The 18,025-nt window shown below is 39.9% G+C and overlaps 1 protein-coding gene across 2 annotated transcripts in view; it reads left to right on the plus strand.

Moving 5' to 3' along the window:
- The window catches only part of fbxl19 (F-box and leucine rich repeat protein 19), a 39,859-nt gene extending 25,902 nt beyond the window's left edge, over positions 1-13,957 (plus strand). For both annotated transcript variants that reach the window (XM_079441339.1, XM_079441340.1), the window contains exons 8-11: positions 3,058-3,221; positions 5,363-5,527; positions 6,946-7,167; positions 11,571-13,957. In XM_079441339.1, coding sequence (XP_079297465.1) covers positions 3,058-3,221; positions 5,363-5,527; positions 6,946-7,167; positions 11,571-11,728 — 709 coding nt within the window. In that variant the 3' untranslated portion in view covers positions 11,729-13,957. The remainder of the gene's footprint in view (positions 1-3,057; positions 3,222-5,362; positions 5,528-6,945; positions 7,168-11,570) is intronic.
- The last annotated feature ends 4,068 nt before the right edge of the window (positions 13,958-18,025 follow it).

Below are 18,025 nucleotides of genomic sequence, written 5' to 3' on the forward strand. Positions count from 1 at the left end.
AAACTGACTGGATTGTTATGATGATAGGGTGGTTGTGTACACACACTGCCAACACACATTTCTGTTCAAACACCATGTAAAAGTGAATTTTGTATCTGATGGCCCCTTTTAACTGTGCAAACAAAACAAGTGCAAAGTACATACTAGAGATCGACCGATGTATCGGTTTTGCCGATTAAAGGTGCTGTATGTAGGATTGACACCTTGCGGTTGTTTTCTGCCAACTGGCAACCCGGGGTGCCGAAATATAATTGGGTAAACTGGCAGTGGGCGGGTTTCACAAATCAAGACAGACTGACATTCCGGCCCGGAACACACACTACAGGAGAATAACTGACTGTAGCATTGTTTTTCAGATAAACAAGTATGCTAACTTAGCATGTTTCTTATATATCTGCAAACATATTATGGAATTTTTATGCTTTAGTAGAGTCAAAAACATACATACAGCACCTTTAATCAGCACTGATAGTTGTTTGCTGGAACTACTGGTTATCTTCAAAAATCCCTGCCGATAGTTTTCCGGGTTGCGTCTGTTGCTAAGAGGTTACAGCTAGAAGGGATACGCATGACATACTGGGCATGCGCACATCAATACAGTGTAATTTTTGTCACACTTTACAACAATAACTATTTTTTCATTATTGTATGGGGTAAGTGTAGATGTTAAGAATACATTGTTAACATGTTCGTTTCCGGTCGGAGCTGTATCCCTTCTAGCCACAGCCCAGCTGAGAAGCATCTGCTGTCATAATACAGAGCGAGAGCGGCCTCTAGAGGCGGAAGTCACTGACACCTCCAGCTGTTTGTTTTGACACCTGACACTGCACAGTGTGGGAAACTTAAGATGCGGATTTAAACACAGCCGACAGAAAATCCTGCCGTGCCACAGACTTCAGCTTGCTGTTAATCAGGTCTCAGTTCAAGCGTTTTACAAATGCTTCGTTAAATATGAAGCTGTTTTACCCCAGATGCCTTCAAAGTAGATACAAAAATGATCATGACCAATGTCCATCACATATACATTTACATTACATTTAGTCATTTAGCAGATGAAAGCGACTTCCAAATGAGGACAATGGAAGCAATCAAAATGAACAAAAGAGCAATGATATGCTAGTGCTGTAACAAGCCTCACTTAGCTTAACGCAGTACACTAGCGAGGTTTTTTAAATTTATAATAGATAAAAAGAAAACAAAGAATAGAAGTATTATATACTATACTATATTATATTTTTATACTTATAATGATTGATATCTAAAGAGTGTTTTATTTTTATTCTTTTCACTAACATCTAGATATAAAAATGGAATAAAACAGCAACAATAAAAACAGCTAGCTAGTTTAACTGATTACCTTAAGTCTATAGATATTGCCATTATTTAATGAGACGTTCGACATTAGTGTCCCTGGAGCACAAAAGCAGTCATCAGTAGCACAGGTATATCTGTAGCAATAGCCAACAATACATTGTATGGATCAAAATTATACATTTCTCTTTTATGACAAAAATCATTAGGATATTAAGATCATGTTCCATGAAGATATTTAGTACATTTCCTACCATAAATATATCAAAACTTCATTTCTGATTAGTAATATGCATTGCTAAGAACTTCATTTGAACAACTTTAAAGGAGATTTTCTCAATATTTAGATTTTTTTGCTCCCTCAGATTCCAGATTTTCTAATAGTTGTATCTCAGACAAATATTGTCCTATCATAACAAACCATACATCAATGGAAAGATCATTTATTCATTCAGATGACGTACAAACCTTAATTCAGAAAATTGACCCTTATGACTGGTTTTGTGCTCCAGGGTCACACATACCTTATTCACATAGTTTTTCATTAAATGAGATCATATCGGTCTCAAATCGTTGTTAATGTACAGACAGACTTGATCCTGGGCTGTAAAACGGTGTATTGTACTGTTTTTTTGACCGTGACGTGACCGGTGTGTGATTCCTGTTCTCCTAGACTCTTCTGGCCGGTGTGTGACTAACACATGTTGTTATTTTGATTAGATGATCATCGAGTGTTCTAGAATAGGAGCAGTTAGAGTATAAAATAAGATGAATGAAAACGAGAAGCAGTGTTCCTTGTTAGTGTGTTCATTTCAGCATTCACTAGTACTAATACATTTTTAAATTTGAACATTTCTTCTCTTAACATTAGTTAATAAACTATGAACTAACTTTAATGATCAGTGTAATAATTAATATTACTTTTTATTCATTCACAAAGTGTGGTTCAGTACTGTTTGTTTGTGTTTTGAATAGTAGAGCACTATTTAATTTTCGTTCAATATCTATTTCAGTTGATTAATCCGTATCGGCCAGTTTAGTCCAAACAAGCTATCAGGTATCATACAATCCACTATTACTACATACTCTGTCTGGTAGATATCATATAGAAGCCTGCTTCACCTTAGTATGAGAAGTGACATGAAAAAGAATAATAATGAGCAGCCAGTGTGTTAATAATAGGCGTGCTAATAAGCAACTGGTCCCTATATTAAAGTTCATTGACTATAAAGGAACTTTGTGAGATTGCGATGAACTGAAGTTAAGTGACACCTTTTTAGTGATTATAAAGTAAGGGCTATTTGTTCAGTTTCTCTACTCGGTTCAGAAGCTGAATAAAAGGGCCACTGTACCCTAAACAAGCAGCAAAGTACCGGGAGTGACATAAATCCCATTTTCAAACGGGAGAAAAATATAATGATGTTCACAAACAAAACAGATGTTCAAGCAATGCAGACTTATAGATTCATATAGGCAACACTTTATTTGTTCTAGTTACACAAGTCACATTTACTTACACTTTATTTAAAAAAATTCTTATTATAATAGTAACTAAATTTTCGTGTCAAAATATTTTTTAAATGCAGGTACAATTATTAATAAAAGTAATGACTAGTAAACCTTGCAATTAATTCGCTGTACATTGCTATTGTTGTTGTGGTGAAAAGTAATTTTTGCAGCACTGCGTCAGTGATTTTAGATGATTTTGTGATGAAAGCTGTATGAATGTCTGATGCTTGTGTGCAGGTGCTGTGATAAGAGGCTATGGACTCAGATCGATCTGAGCCGCCAGCGCTCCATCACTCCTCCCATGCTGAGCAGTATAATCCGGCGCCAGCCCGTGTCTCTCAACCTGGGCTACACCAACATCTCCAAGAAGCAGCTCATGTGGCTCATTAACCGTCTGCAAGGTAGGAGCGCTCTGATCCAGACACAGAGCTGTGAGGAGACGGGCCTGATGGACAGATCTCTGCACAAATCAGGATTGATACCAAACATAAAACAGCTGGCAAATGCATTCACTGCAAAAAAATGATTTTCTTTCTTAGTATTTTTGACTTGTTTTAGTATAAATATCTAAATATTCTTTAATCAAGATGAATTTACAAGAAAAAAACGACTTAAGATAATATGTCTTGCTTTCTGGGGAAAAAAAGAGAAGATTTTGTTAGTTTTTGCTTAAAAGAAGCAAAATAATAATAATAAAAAAATATTTTTTAGCTTTTGAATTAAGATGATTCAAATGATTTTTCATACCCCATTGGCTGATATTTCTGCTTCTTTTATGCAAAAACTAACACAATCTTTTTTTTTTTTCCCAGAAAGCAAGACATATTATCTTAAGTCATTTTACTTGTAAAGTAAATTCATCTTGATTCAAGAATGTTTAGTTATTTATACTAGAAAACAAGACAAAAATACTAAGGAAGAAAAGTGTTCCAACTGGTCTGACTGAAGTAATGAAGGAAACAATGATTTTAAATGTGTCATTTGATGCAGATACTGTCAGGTCCATAAATATTGGGACATTGACACAATTCTAATTTGGCTCTATACACCACACCAATGGATTTCAAATGAAAGGAACAAGATGTGCTTTAACTGCAGACTGTCAGCTTTAATTTGAGGGTATTTACATCCAAATCAGGTGAACGGTGTAGGAATTACAACAGTTTGCATATGTGCCTCCCACTTGTTAAGGGACCAAAAGTAATGGGACAGAATAATAATCATAAATCAAACTTTCACTTTTTAATACTTGGTTGCAAATCCTTTGCAGTCATTTACAGCCTGAAGTCTGGAACGCATAGACATCACCAGACGCTGGGTTTCATCCCTGGTGATGCTCTGCCAGGCCTCTACTGCAACCGTCTTCAGTTCCTGCTTGTTCTTGGGGCATTTTCCCTTCAGTTTTGTCTTCAGCAAGTGAAATGCATGCTCAATCGGATTCAGGTCAGGTGATTGATGTCATTTGGGAAACTCTAATCTGGCCTTCCTGTTTTTGAGGCTCACCAATGGTTTACATCTTGTGGTGAACCCTCTGTATTCACTCTGGTGAAGTCTTCTCTTGATTGTTGACTTTGACACACATACACCTACCTCCTGGAGAGTGTTCTTGATCTGGCCAACTGTTGTGAAGGGTGTTTTCTTCACCAGGGAAAGAATTCTTCGGTCATCCACCACAGTTGTTTTCCGTGGTCTTCCGGGTCTTTTGGTGTTGCTGAGCTCACCGGTGCGTTCCTTCTTTTTAAGAATGTTCCAAACAGTTGTTTTGGCCACGCCTAATGTGTTTGCTATCTCTCTGATGGGTTTTAGTTTTTTCAGCCTAATGATGGCTTGCTTCACTGATAGTGACAGCTCTTTGGATCTCATCTTGACAGTTGACAGCAACAGATTCCAAATGCAAATAGCACACTTGAAATGAACTCTGGACCTTTTATCTGCTCATTGTAATTGGGATAATGAGGGAGTAACACACACCTGGCCATGGAACAGCTGAGAAGCCAATTGTCCCATTACTTTTGGTCCCTTAACAAGTGGGAGGCACATATGCAAACTGTTGTAATTCCTACACCGTTCACCTGATTTGGATGTAAATACCCTCAAATTAAAGCTGACAGTCTGCAGTTAAAGCACATCTTGTTCGTTTCATTTGAAATCCATTGTGGTGGTGTATAGAGTCAAAAATGTTAGAATTGTGTCGATGTCCCAATATTTATGGACCTGACTGTATTTAGATCAAATGAGCATTCCTTTAGTTCATACAGTTGAGTCACACTGGGTCAAAGCATTTGGCCAACTTGTATCTCATGAATCATTATCTAGAAGCTAAAGAATGAAATATATATGGGTGCTTTGGAACACGTTCCCTTGCTGTGCTACATCTGCTGGTGATCATTCTGTGTTGAGTTGTGCTCTGAGTAGCGCGTGTGAATAATGCTAGATGGAGACTGAGGCGTGGCAGCAGAGCAGATGAAGTGACGTGTTCTCTGGTGTGTGTGTGTGTGTGTGTGTGTGTGTGTGTGCGTGTGCGCGCTGCTGTGGTCCTCAGGGCTGCTGGAGTTGAACGTGGCCGGCTGCTCGTGGTCCTCAGTCTCGGCGCTCTGTCAGTCAGTGTGTCCCTGTCTGCGGCTGCTGGACCTCAGCTGGGTGGAGGATCTGAAGGACTCGCATCTGAGGGAGCTGCTGGCCCCGCCAAGCAACGACACGCGCTCAGGTCTGACAACACACACACACACACAGAGAGGGAGAGATATACGCACACACAGAGAGAGAGAGAGAGACACACACACACAGACAGAGAGAGATATACACACACAGAGACCGAGAGATACACGCGCACACACACAGAGAGAGAGAGAGACACGCACACACACAGAGAGAGAGAGAGAAAGAGACACACACACAGAGAGAGATACACACGCACACGCACACACACAGAGACAGAGAGAGAGAGAGAGAGACATACACACATACAGAGAGAGAGAGAAAGAGACACACACACAGAGAGAGATACACACACACACACACACGCACACACACAGAGACAGAGAGAGAGAGAGAGAGAGACACACACGCACACACACAGAGAGAGAGAGAGACACGCACACACACAGAGAGAGAGAGAGAAAGAGACACACACACAGAGAGAGATACATACACACACGCACACACACAGAGACAGAGAGAGAGAGAGAGAGACATACACACATACAGAGAGAGAGAGAAAGAGACACACACACAGAGAGAGATACACACACACACACACACACGCACACACACAGAGACAGAGAGAGAGAGAGAGAGAGACACACACACACACACAGAGAGAGAGAGAGCGAGAGACACACACACACACATACACACAGAGAGACAGACACACACACACTCTGTCCATCTCTACTGAGAGTGCTGTCAGAACAGAATATGAATGAACAGCAGTTTATCATGAGTTGACTGCAGGAGTTCATTGCTAGTTTTCAGTTCCAGCTCACAGTGCAGTACACAGTTGTGAAGATAGTATTACACATGAAACATTTGGGGTGTTAGTATTAAACATGAAGTGTTGAAGTTCAACTGACACTGTGTTTCCACATTTAATCAGTAGCTTTCATTCGGTCACTGTTAGTAGTATTCCACAACTTTCTTCCTTTCATTTCTTGTGTTTTTGGGGTCCCTTTTGAATCTGATATGTATTGATGTTGCTGAAAAGTGAGTCTTCCAGCTTGATCATTTGTCTTCTGGTGTTTATCAAGAGAATTTGTGTCGGTTAAACTTTATTTTAAGGGTATATTAATTAACTACATGCATTTACTATATGGTTAGGATTAGGGTTACTTGCATTTAATTATGCATAATTGTTATTATAATGGTAAGCACATGTAATGTGTTTAACATGGACACCTTAAAATAAAGCGTTGCCTGTTCATCCAGTCAGTTGTTATCGCTGAATAAAACTCTTCAGGGTTACTTGCTCTTGTACGAGTAACCCTGAAGAGTGTTTTGTGATTGAGTCTGGGAAACGGGGGAAGGCTGCTGTCCAGTGCTCACATCGGTTATGTTGGCTGTGTATCTTAAGAGCTGAAAGCTGCATGTGAGCGTGTAGGACTAAAGCTGTGCTGTTGTTGGCCGCAGCTCACGGAGAGAACCGCGGCGGACGCTTCCAGAACATGACCGAGCTGCGTCTGGCGGGCCTGGAGGTGACCGACGCTGTGTCGCGCCTGCTAGTGCGCTATCTTCCTCACCTGACCAAGCTGGACCTCAGTCAGTGCTGCCACATCACAGACCAGACCGTCCACACGCTGACCTCTCCCATATCCCCTCTGCGAGAGAGCCTCATGCACGTCAGCCTGGCAGGTACAGACCCACGCTCCACCACAGGAGCCTTCTTCACTCTTCATCCTGGTCTTCATTATTATATCACGCCATACTAAAATACCTTGATGCTGTCGTAAAGAAAAATCGTGACCTCTACAGTTCATTTCATGTATTTATATTTTAATAGTTTTCATAGAACTGGATACATTGTATCTTTACACATCATGTTATGCAGACATTTGTTTATCTCTTAGATGCATCTCAAAAATACTTATGGCACAGAAGTTAAAGATAATTGACATGAATATGCACACACAAACACACTGTAAACGGAAAAATGTAGTAGTAAGACTAAATAGACCACTTTCACTCTGCTGCCACCTATTGATCAAACATTGCAACAAGAAAAAGGTTTATGCAAGTAAAATTAATATATTTAGTTTAAAGGTGCCATAGAATGCATTGATACAGTATTTTAAATTGTTCTCTGATATCTACACAGAAGGTATGTGGCTTAGGTAAGGGCAAAAAATCTCCAGAAACGATTTTACATGTCCATTTACAACCCTAGGATTTCTCCCTAGAATGAAACGGTCTGTTATTGGCTTATTTGGCAGGGTCATGAATAATAATGAGCTCTGCTCTGATTGGCTGTTTCACAGTACGGCTCATCAGCAAGAAGGAAGCACAGGGAGGAAAATATATATTTAAATACTTTCTCTAGCAGTTATATCGTCGGGTAATTATACTGTATATAAAACGCGGGCATCAGGGAGCCGTTATTAATATGCGAGGCATTGTAACTGCTTTTGAACGATCCATCGATCGCGTTATAGTTTCACTTTCAAGAGACGCGATCACACAAACTATGTTTACATTATGGAGCAACAGTACTTACCACACATTTCACAAGATCAGATGCTTGTCAGTGGTGCTCAGGATCTGTAAGTCATTCGCCATCATCCTCATCTCTCCTTACTGAGAGTGAAATCTTATGTACTGTAACAGGCTACCGCTAGCAAGGAGCTAACCATGTCCCTTTAGTGGCTCGCGTTATTTGCTTTCTGTGCCTTTCTGAATACAGACACCAACCCATCCCTGCACTTCACACCCCCTGCACGGCCTGGAACATAACATTTATTGTGTTATTTCCGCTGTTGTCCGCGCTTGTTTATTTACAATACCTGCAGAGCTTCTGATGGTTCGGCCGGCTTAGAACAAGGGCGGGTTTATGCAAATGTTGGGGGCGTAGTGATCCTGACTGTTGCGTCACAGTCGGTGTTATGTTCTGATTCGCCTGTTTTTCAGTGGTCTTTTTTAATCACGAGATTTACATATGAAGGAGAAAACTATGGTGTTTGAGGCTCACTGTATGTCATTTCCATGTACAGAACTGTTATTATTTAAATATGCCAGGGTAAAGACAGTTTTTCATTCTATGGCACCTTTAAGAATTCCAGAGTAATGTTGAAAAAATATATAAATAAAGGTTACACTTTATTTTGATAGTCCACTTTAGACATTCTACTAACTAGAAGTAACTTTGTAACTATGTGTCAACTAATTCTCATTAATTTGCAACTACATGTCTACTAACTCTCAGTAGGGTAGGTTTAGGGTTATCAGAAGCCATATCACCCTGCAGCCCAAGACCGGTTGCCCACTGAAGCTAAGCAGGGTTGAGCCTGGTCAGTACCTGGATGGGAGACCTCCGGTGAAAACTAGGTTGCTGCTGGAAGAGGTGTTAGTGAGGCCAGCAGGGGGTGCTCATCCTGCAGTCTGTGTTGGTCCTAACACCCCAGTATAGTGATGGGGACACTATACTGTAAAAAGCAACGTCCATTGGATGAGATGTTAATCCGAGGTTCTGACTCTCTGTGGTCATTAAAAATCCTAGGATGTCCTTCAAAAAGAGTAGGGTGTAACCCCGGCATCTTGGCCCAATTTGCCCATAGGCCTCTGACCATCATGGCCTCCTAATCATCCCCTTACACTGATTGGCTTCATCACTCTGTCTCCTCTCCACCAGTAAGCTGGTGTGTGGTGGGCGTTCTGGCGCACTATGGCTGCCGTCGCATCATCCAGGTGGATGCTGCACCCTGGTGGTGGACGAGGAGATTCTGTGTAAAGCGCTTTGAATACCCAGAAAAGCGCTATATAAATGTAACAAATTATTATAATTATTATTAAAGTAGAATAAGTTGACACATACTTGCAAAGTTTCTGATAGTCAGTATGTTGTATGTTGTGGACGCATCAACATAAAGTGTTAGAAAATATGAAGCAGACGGTCTACTAATACTCTAATGACTGATAGTTGACATGGAGTTAATAAAGTTACTAACTGTTAGTAGAATGTCTAAAGTGGACGATCGAAATAAAGTGTTACCTAAATAAATGTTCATAAACATTGTAATATTTACAATCGTCTTGCTAAAAGTTCAGAGGAATATAATTAAATCCGTTTCTAGCATACTAGCAATGGTATAAGGATAATTTTATAATGTATAATAGTTTTTTTTTTTTTTTTTAAGAAAAAGTCAGTAACTGGAGTAATAGCATGGTAACAAATTATAATTTTTTAGATTTTTGCATCGGCTAACTAGTACAGAGTGCAAAACCCAAAATGAATGTGTGTATATGTGTATATGTGTATATATACACACACATCTATATTAAATATTATTATAAATATATGTATAAGTAATTTATAAGTATATTATATAAATAATATTATATATTTATATATATAAAATATCCTGTAATATGCTTCACCATGACTGATTTTAAGCTCAGGTTTGTCCTGTTACAGTCTCCATAGGAACCCATGTTAATATGAATTAATCAAACAAAAACTACTAAAAATAAAAATGAGCTCAGGGTTGAGATGTGCAATAAGATTAAAGAATATCTGTAAATGACTTGTTTTTATCACCATCAAGCCTGGAAAGATGCGTTTGCATTTGATACCCAAGACAGACGGAGTTAAAATACTCCCCAAAGAGGGCACATGGGTGCTGGATTATTCTGTAGACACGAAGCCCTCTGAACCTCTCAGTGAAACACAGCTGTCCAGCTCTTATGACTGTAATCCACCGTCGTCGCATGTGACACTGCCAAAAAACTCATAACAGCATGACACTTTGGCCATTTTCATACACTGAAAAAAAAAAAACATATACTGTATAAAATATACAGTAAAAAAACAACAACTGGTAGCTGTGGTTGCCAAAATTTTACCATAAAAAAATAGTGGCAACATTTTAAGTTTTATGCATTTAACTTAAATTTACATTTAAAAACTGTAATATCCTTTGATATAATGTTAATATACCAACCTATGGAAGTACTGAAATCTGTTTTGTACCTTTGTAATACACTGATAAAAAGCAGGAGGTGATGAGAAAATCACATGATGAACCAAAGCCCATCACAAGCAGCTTTTAAATACTAACATATATCTGTCCCTGCAGCACAGAAGCAGTCATGAGTAGCACAGGTATATCTGTAGTAATAGACAACAATACATTGTATGGATCAAAATTATACATTTCTCTTTTATGATGAAAATCATTAGGATATTAAGATCATGTTCCATGAAGATATTTAGTAAATTTCCTACCGTAAATATATCAAAACTTCATTTTTGATTATTAATATGCATTGCTAAGAACTTCATTTGAACAACTTTAAAGGAGATTTTCTCAATATTTAGATTTTTTTGCTCCCTCAGATTCCAGATTTTCTAATAGTTGCATCTCAGACAAATATTAACAAATCATACATCATCTGAAAGCTGCTGAATAAATAAGCTTTCCATTGATGTATAAATCTCAATTTCAACAAATTGACCCTTATGACTGGTTTTGTGCTCCAGGGTCACACATATATACATATACATATATATATCTATATCTATCTATCTATCTATCTATCTATCTATCTATATATATATATATATATATATATATATATATATATATATATATATATATAGAAGGTGCACAGTGTCAGTCACACAAACACTAAACACCATCATGGTAACTCACATGAAACTGACATAATGCAATAAACATTAATTTAACAACATTAGATGTAACATACAACCCTAATGTACACAACTGATAAGAAACAAAACAGAATAAACAGTTATTTCAATGAAAAAAAAATACATCAAATCTGAAATGTAACACAGGTAATTCTGGGAATGTCAATTTATGTTTTTTCACAGTAAATGATACATTCTTTTTCACTTCCAAAAATGGTATACTACCAATATGTCCAAAACAGTTTTTCACCGTATATAGTAGGAGAACTTACCGTTAATCAATGAACAGGTTTTTACTGTGGCAGTCCTGGTCATGTTTTATCATGAGGGTAAAGTAGTCGTCAGTGTTTAGGAGGCTGGTGCTGACGCTGGTGACTGCGCTGCTGTGTTTCAGGCTGTGTGAAGGTGACGGAGCAGTGTCTGCCGCTGCTGCGCCGCTGTGCCTCGCTGCAGAGCGTGGACCTGCGATCCTGCGGCCTGCTGGCTCCAGACGTCTGCCAGCTGCACTGCTTCCCCTCGACCGAAGACAGACTCCTGCTCAAGAACAGCTAGACCGGCCCTGACACACCACAGCACAGGATGCTTGGACATCACAGACACTTTGCTGTTTTTCTTTTGTTCTTGATTCACAAATGGTTGATCCAGAAATTGAGTCCACATAGATATTCCGTACCAGTAATGAGTGTGTGTACAGATTAGTAGTTTGCTGTAATGACCCCTCCTGACCCCGGCACAGCTCCTGTCCTGCGGGGAACACTGGCTCTGTCCCGATGCAGAATGTATCCTTACTGTGGAGAGCTTATCTCAAACACAGCCATATTAGTGTGCTTGGGTGGACCTCACCCCAAAATCAAAACAGATTTGATCTGTTTGCTTTTGTGCATAAATAATAATAAAAAAAAAGCCCACTTTGGGACCATTAAGACTTTTTTTTGCATTATGACATGATTTCATTACTGGTCGGCACATTTATTCCCATAGTTCTTATGACTATAAAAATAACAATCTCACTCTTCTGCTTCAACAGCATTTTGCATTAGATTTGAGTCCTCGCTGTTGTCAAAGGTGATGAGGTTGAGATACACAGATGAGAATCAGATGCTTAAAATCTTTATGGTCCTAAAATGAGGCTTGACTTTGATTTTGGGGGTTTTAGGTGTTGAACCTATCCATCACTCATTGATGGATCAGTTTTGGGAGGTGTGTGTAACAGTGCTGGCTTCCAGATGCTGGATGGGTGGTGGGCTCTGACGGTGTGCTTGGTGTTTCCTTCTCTTCACTGTATTGGTGCCACACTCGCTCTCAGCCTTGCTGTGCCATACGCTGGCCGTCCTCTGTCCTTCCCCTCTTCATTCCTGATCGATGGAGGACACTGATCCAGAAGCCTAGGCTCGAGCTGCTGTGTCGTCACGCTGTGCTCCGCTGCATCTTATATAATGTCGCAGGGTGAATGTTGCTGTAGGTTCCTGCAGATCTGGAAAGGTATTCACAGAACGAGGCATTAGTTTGTTGATTGGCTGATTGGTTTGTTGTCATTCGGTCAGGTCATTAAAGCTGCTCACCTTCAAAGCCAGAATGGTCCGAACTCAAATATGCCTCAAAGAAGAAACGTTGAAGAAAAATGCTTTGTGGCCAATTAGTTTGAAAACGTATTAGAGAATGAAACAGTTGGTGTTTCCAGCCGCATTCAGTGTTATCACTCGCAAAAGACTAACCACACATATTCTGCAAACGCATTGTTCCCAGTCTGAGTCGCTTCTGGTGTTTTAACGGTTCTCTGAACAAGCTGCTCTGAGCAGCAAGGCTTTAACAGTTTTAATTGTTCTGATTTGAAACCAGTTCCATCTTCTCTGTTGAATTATTGAACAGGCCTCTACCAGGGAGCCTCGAAAACAACTTTTCTTCAATCTTTCAGTGAGCTCTGCAGCTACTTCCTTCCAGAATACGATGCATGTCGACACATTTCACTGACTGTATTCCTTGCACACTTTTATTCAGTATTGGGTCCAATACATGACAGTTTAAAGTGTTTGGTGGCAGTAGACAAACAGCATCCCTTAAAAGTGACCTCGACAATGTAGTTGCAATGTTTTGTTTTTGTTGTTGTTATTTTTAAATTTCATGTTAAGTGCGGTTTGCATTTTAAAGATGTTCTTGCACATTGGGAAATACCTGTGTGCGGTTTATAGTTGCATATCAAACACTGAGTTGTTGATCATTTCTGAAATCGGCACGAAGAATTCAAGTTGAAGAACTTGAATAGGTTTTAAATAAGGTTCCTCTTTCATCTGACCATGTTTCTTTGCAGATTCATAGCCCACTAAACTGAATTGCCATGTATGAACCAAACATTCGCCCTGTTGAATGCATGGGGCTTAAATCATGTTATTATAATATCTTGCCAAAATTTTCTGTTTTGGGCGTTCATATATAAATATATTTCTTCCTTTGCATTGATCCATGTGATAGAATATGTGAAACAATGGGGAAAAAGAAAAACAAGGCAGCTACTATAAGAGTGACTACTGTAAATGTCTAATTAAATAAAGAAAATGGGGGTTGTTTTTATTTGCTTTGCTTTTCTTTCCTCAATGTGCTGCATACACTACTGAAATGCTTGAGAGTCTTGCCAAATGAAAAAAAAAGTATTTTTCAGGGCTCAACAGGGTGAGGATTTTGCGTGCATTTTCAAGGGAAAACTACTGTTGCAGATGCAGTGAGTAAATTGGGCACACCGTGTGAACGTAATATATACCATCTGAATAAAAACTCCCTAATGCCAATCATGATTGTAGAGTTTGAATATGTACAAGTAAGACATACCAGTAAGGGTGTGAAGACTTATGAAAATACACTATTGCCAGGGATGTGTCCAGAAATGAGTCATTGCCTTTTCCATATTTGTTTTAGCAGAATTAGTTTGGCATCAGCTGCAGGCTTTTTCTGTATGTTGGCTTATACACTGACTTACTATGTCGACTTGCAAAGCAAATTTTGGTCCCACTTTATATTAAGTGGCCTAAACGACTATGTATTTATTTTTTGATGCAAGTACAATGTACTTATTGTGTTCATATTGTATTGCAAAACACTTTTGCTGCTATTTAGGTGGGATATGGGTAATGTTAGGGACAGGTTTGGTGGTATGGGAAGGTTTAAGGGTAGGTTAAGGTGTAAGAGATGGGTCAACAGTGTAATTACAGAAATTAATTCCAGATGTAATTACATGCAGGTATTTGTAAAATATGTAAAAACATGTATGTACACAATGAGTGCATTGTACTAAAAGATTCATTTAAATATAAGTACATAGTTGTTAAGGCCACTTAATATAAAATGGGACCCAAACTTTTAAAGTATTATCTCTTAAAGCAGTGCTTTTCGTTCTTGGTTAGGATTACCCACACACAGTTCAGTTCATCAAAATAAACAAAAAACACCAACAATATTAATCTAACAGCTGAATAACATTACATTTTTATGCTTTTTCCAAATAAATAAATTTCTCTCGCACAAGGATTTAGCTAAATGGGGACATTTCATAGACTTGTATTGTTTCATAAACGGCTAATTATAAATAACCTACTATAACTTAACTCTAACAAAAAACATTCAGAAGTTTTACTTTTTTACAAAAAAAAGAAAAGAAACAGATGGTCTAATTTAGAAAGTGCAGTTCAATGTACAACCATTACAGGGGTTGCATCTTTGCAGAACCTAACAGCCAGAAGTGCCCTGTTGATAGTTTTAACAAATATCGGGCCTGATTCTTCTTATCGCCTTCCTCTATGACAAAACCAGAACCTACTGAACAAAACAACAGTTTGGTAATCTGGGCTGCGTTTCCCAAAAGCATTGTAAACTTAAATTGATCGTAGAATCATTGTCACCAATGGAGTTACGATCAACTTGGGTTTATGATGCTTTTGGGAAACGCAGCCGTGGAGCAGTGTGTTCCAAACAGATCCCTGGAGTACCCCAGTGCTGCATGTGTTGCATGTCTGCTTAATCAAACACGTCTGCTTGTCTGCTTAATCTTTGCTGCAGTCCGCAAGAGGCTCCCACAACTGTAAAAGAGCTACAACATTTTCTTGGTTTTGCCAATTTCTGTCCATGTTTCATCCATAACTTGAGTTCCATTACTCATTCACTCACCAGTCTCCTCAAAGTCAGACCCAAGTCTCTGTCCTGGACTCTAGCTGCTACCCAAGCCATGGAACAACTCGAAGCATTTCCCAGCGCACCGTGCCTAATTCATCCAGACTCCAAGAAACCCTTTGTGATTGAAGTCGATGCCTCTAGAACAGGAGTTGGAGCGATCTTGTCTCAGGAGCTGAGGACATCACCAAAACTTCATCAATGTGCCGCCGCCTCTAAAAAGCTCACCCCAGTGGAGAAAAATGACAACATCAGGAATCGAGAGCTTCTTGCCATTAACCTGGCCCTGGAGGAATGGAGACATTGGTTGGAGGGAGCCCAACAATCATTTACCGTACTCAAAGTCTATAAGAGCCTTGAGTATCCTCATGAAGCCAAGAGACTGAATCCACGGTAAGCCAGGTGGGCTTTATTCTTAATTCAACACATGATTCAACTTCTCAATTTCCTACCTTCCTTGATCTAAAAATGTTAAAGTGCTCTTTCCTGTCTCCATGCCTCCCGAGAAGCCAGAACCAGTCATCCCAGCCAGTCTCATCGTAAGTCCTATTCAGTCGTCCCTTGATGAGCAAATCTCTGAAGCCAATGCCTCTCTGTCGGAGTGTCCCTCAGGTCATTCCTCTAATCAGATCTATTCACACCTCTGTGGGCACTAGCCACCTAGGGGCCAAACCGCCATTGTTGATAGTTTGTTTAGGCTTGTTCGGGATGGATCTGTGCTGCGCGGACCGGTCAGTGCGAGGCATCGGGGTGCTGCAGGAGTGACTGGAAAGCAGACGGACGGCTCTTTATGCTTTTGGATCGCTCTTGCGGTGCTTTAGTGTATTGTGTGCCGATCGATCGATCGGTCTGCATGGCGCTGATGCACCTCGAACAAGCCTGTTGTGCTGTGCTAGTGAACCGAAACGTATTGTGACGTAAGACCTGGCTCTGTATTGGCTCTCTAGCCTATGGAAAAGCAACCGATTCTTAAAGGGCTCGCCAGTCAAACCAACTAAGAACCGGCTATAGCACTGGCTCTGAACTAGCACCTGGTTCCAGCTGGTGGAAAGGGGTATCAGATGGTTATACCTGAATCCTTGTAGATAGATATTACAAAGTCTGTCATCTAATTCCCCTCAAGAGACCCCCATCTGCTATGGAACCTGCTGGGGTGATGTTTAATCATGTTTTCTGCTATTTTAGCCTCCCAGAGGACATAATTTCCGATCACCTCCTGGGTCTGGAAAGCATTCTCCACACTCATGCCCTTTTAGTTCATACACCGCTTCCAGCCTCCTCCATGTCTCTGGTCCATCGGCTGATTTTGGTTCCGGGAGAGCGAGAGGGTCTGGGAAGCAGCTCATCATAATCTTCAAAGGTCAGTGCACTGCCGGAAGGATCATGCTGATGCATGGTGGACTGGAACGCAAAAATATCAACTCCGACAAAAGGTGTGGCTCTCCACCAGGGACATCAAGCTGCACCTGCCCTGCAACAAGATAAGTCCCAGATACATAGGCCTCTTTTCATTGTCCACCACTTCAACCCCTCCACCTTAAGTTACCCACACATTTCTACCTGACCACCCTCCTGTGTCCGACTCTTCCACAGAGCCTGGTCCCACGGAGGACCCGCACCGCTCATCATGGAAGAGCTTGGATTCCTGACGCTGTTGTATCTGGTAAACTGGGAATGATATGGACCAGAGGATTGATCATGGGTCCTGCTCCTCTTACCTTTTTCTATGAATCTCGTCCTGATTGTCCAGAGGCAGGCTGTGGAGGGGGCACTCTCACTGATTAACCAGGCTCCACCTTCACTCTCCACAACAATCACGATCACCTGAAATCTGAAACACCCTCGTCTGCTCCGCATTATCACGCCTCTCCTTTTCTGGAGTAAAGGATCTTTACAGCCTGTGTTGTAATGCCTGTTGTTTATGCACATTTGTCCAAAATAAAAATATTATTTTAACGCATATTGGGTTAGGATTGTGGTCTTTACATCAAATAGGTCTGGTACAGAATTAAATTAATGCTGCTGTCGGTTAACAAGTAGGGTGTTCTGTTAAGTAGGTGTGGGTTTCCAAACCATACACTAAAAAAATACTGGGTTAAAAACTACCCAACTATTGAATATCAAATATTGAGTATTTACATTGAGTAAATATTGGACAGAACACATGCTGGGTTATTTTGACCCAGCTGGTTTTGTTAAATGTTTTACCCGACATGCTGGGTTGTTTTATTTAAGTCAACTATTGTTTAAAAATTATTATATTGCTGGTTTAAAATGGGCTGGAAATTAAAAATCACACAGAATTACCAGATCAGGGGTGCCCAATCCTGCTCCTGGCGATCCACTGTCGGCAAAGTTCAGCTCCAACTCTAATCAAACACACCTGAAGCAACTAATTAAGGTCTTCAGGGTTGCTTGAAAATTAAAGGCAGGTGTGTTTGATTCGAGTTGGAGCTGAATTTTGCAGGACAGTCGATCGCCAGGAGCATGATTGGGCACCCCTGTACTAGAGGCAACAGCAATAATAGTAAATGTTCATCTTTTGATTAAGCAAGAACACCCATGGACAAAATGACAAATTAAATTTATTTGGATGAATACAGCATAATTTACAATATTACATTTAAACTCGTTTAACAAGAATTTTAGAAATAAAAAGGTTGCATTCAAAATAAGCATTTTAAGTGCTGT

This window comes from Barbus barbus, assembly GCF_936440315.1.
Source record: "Barbus barbus genome assembly, chromosome: 19".
NCBI classification, from domain to species: domain Eukaryota; kingdom Metazoa; phylum Chordata; class Actinopteri; order Cypriniformes; family Cyprinidae; genus Barbus; species Barbus barbus.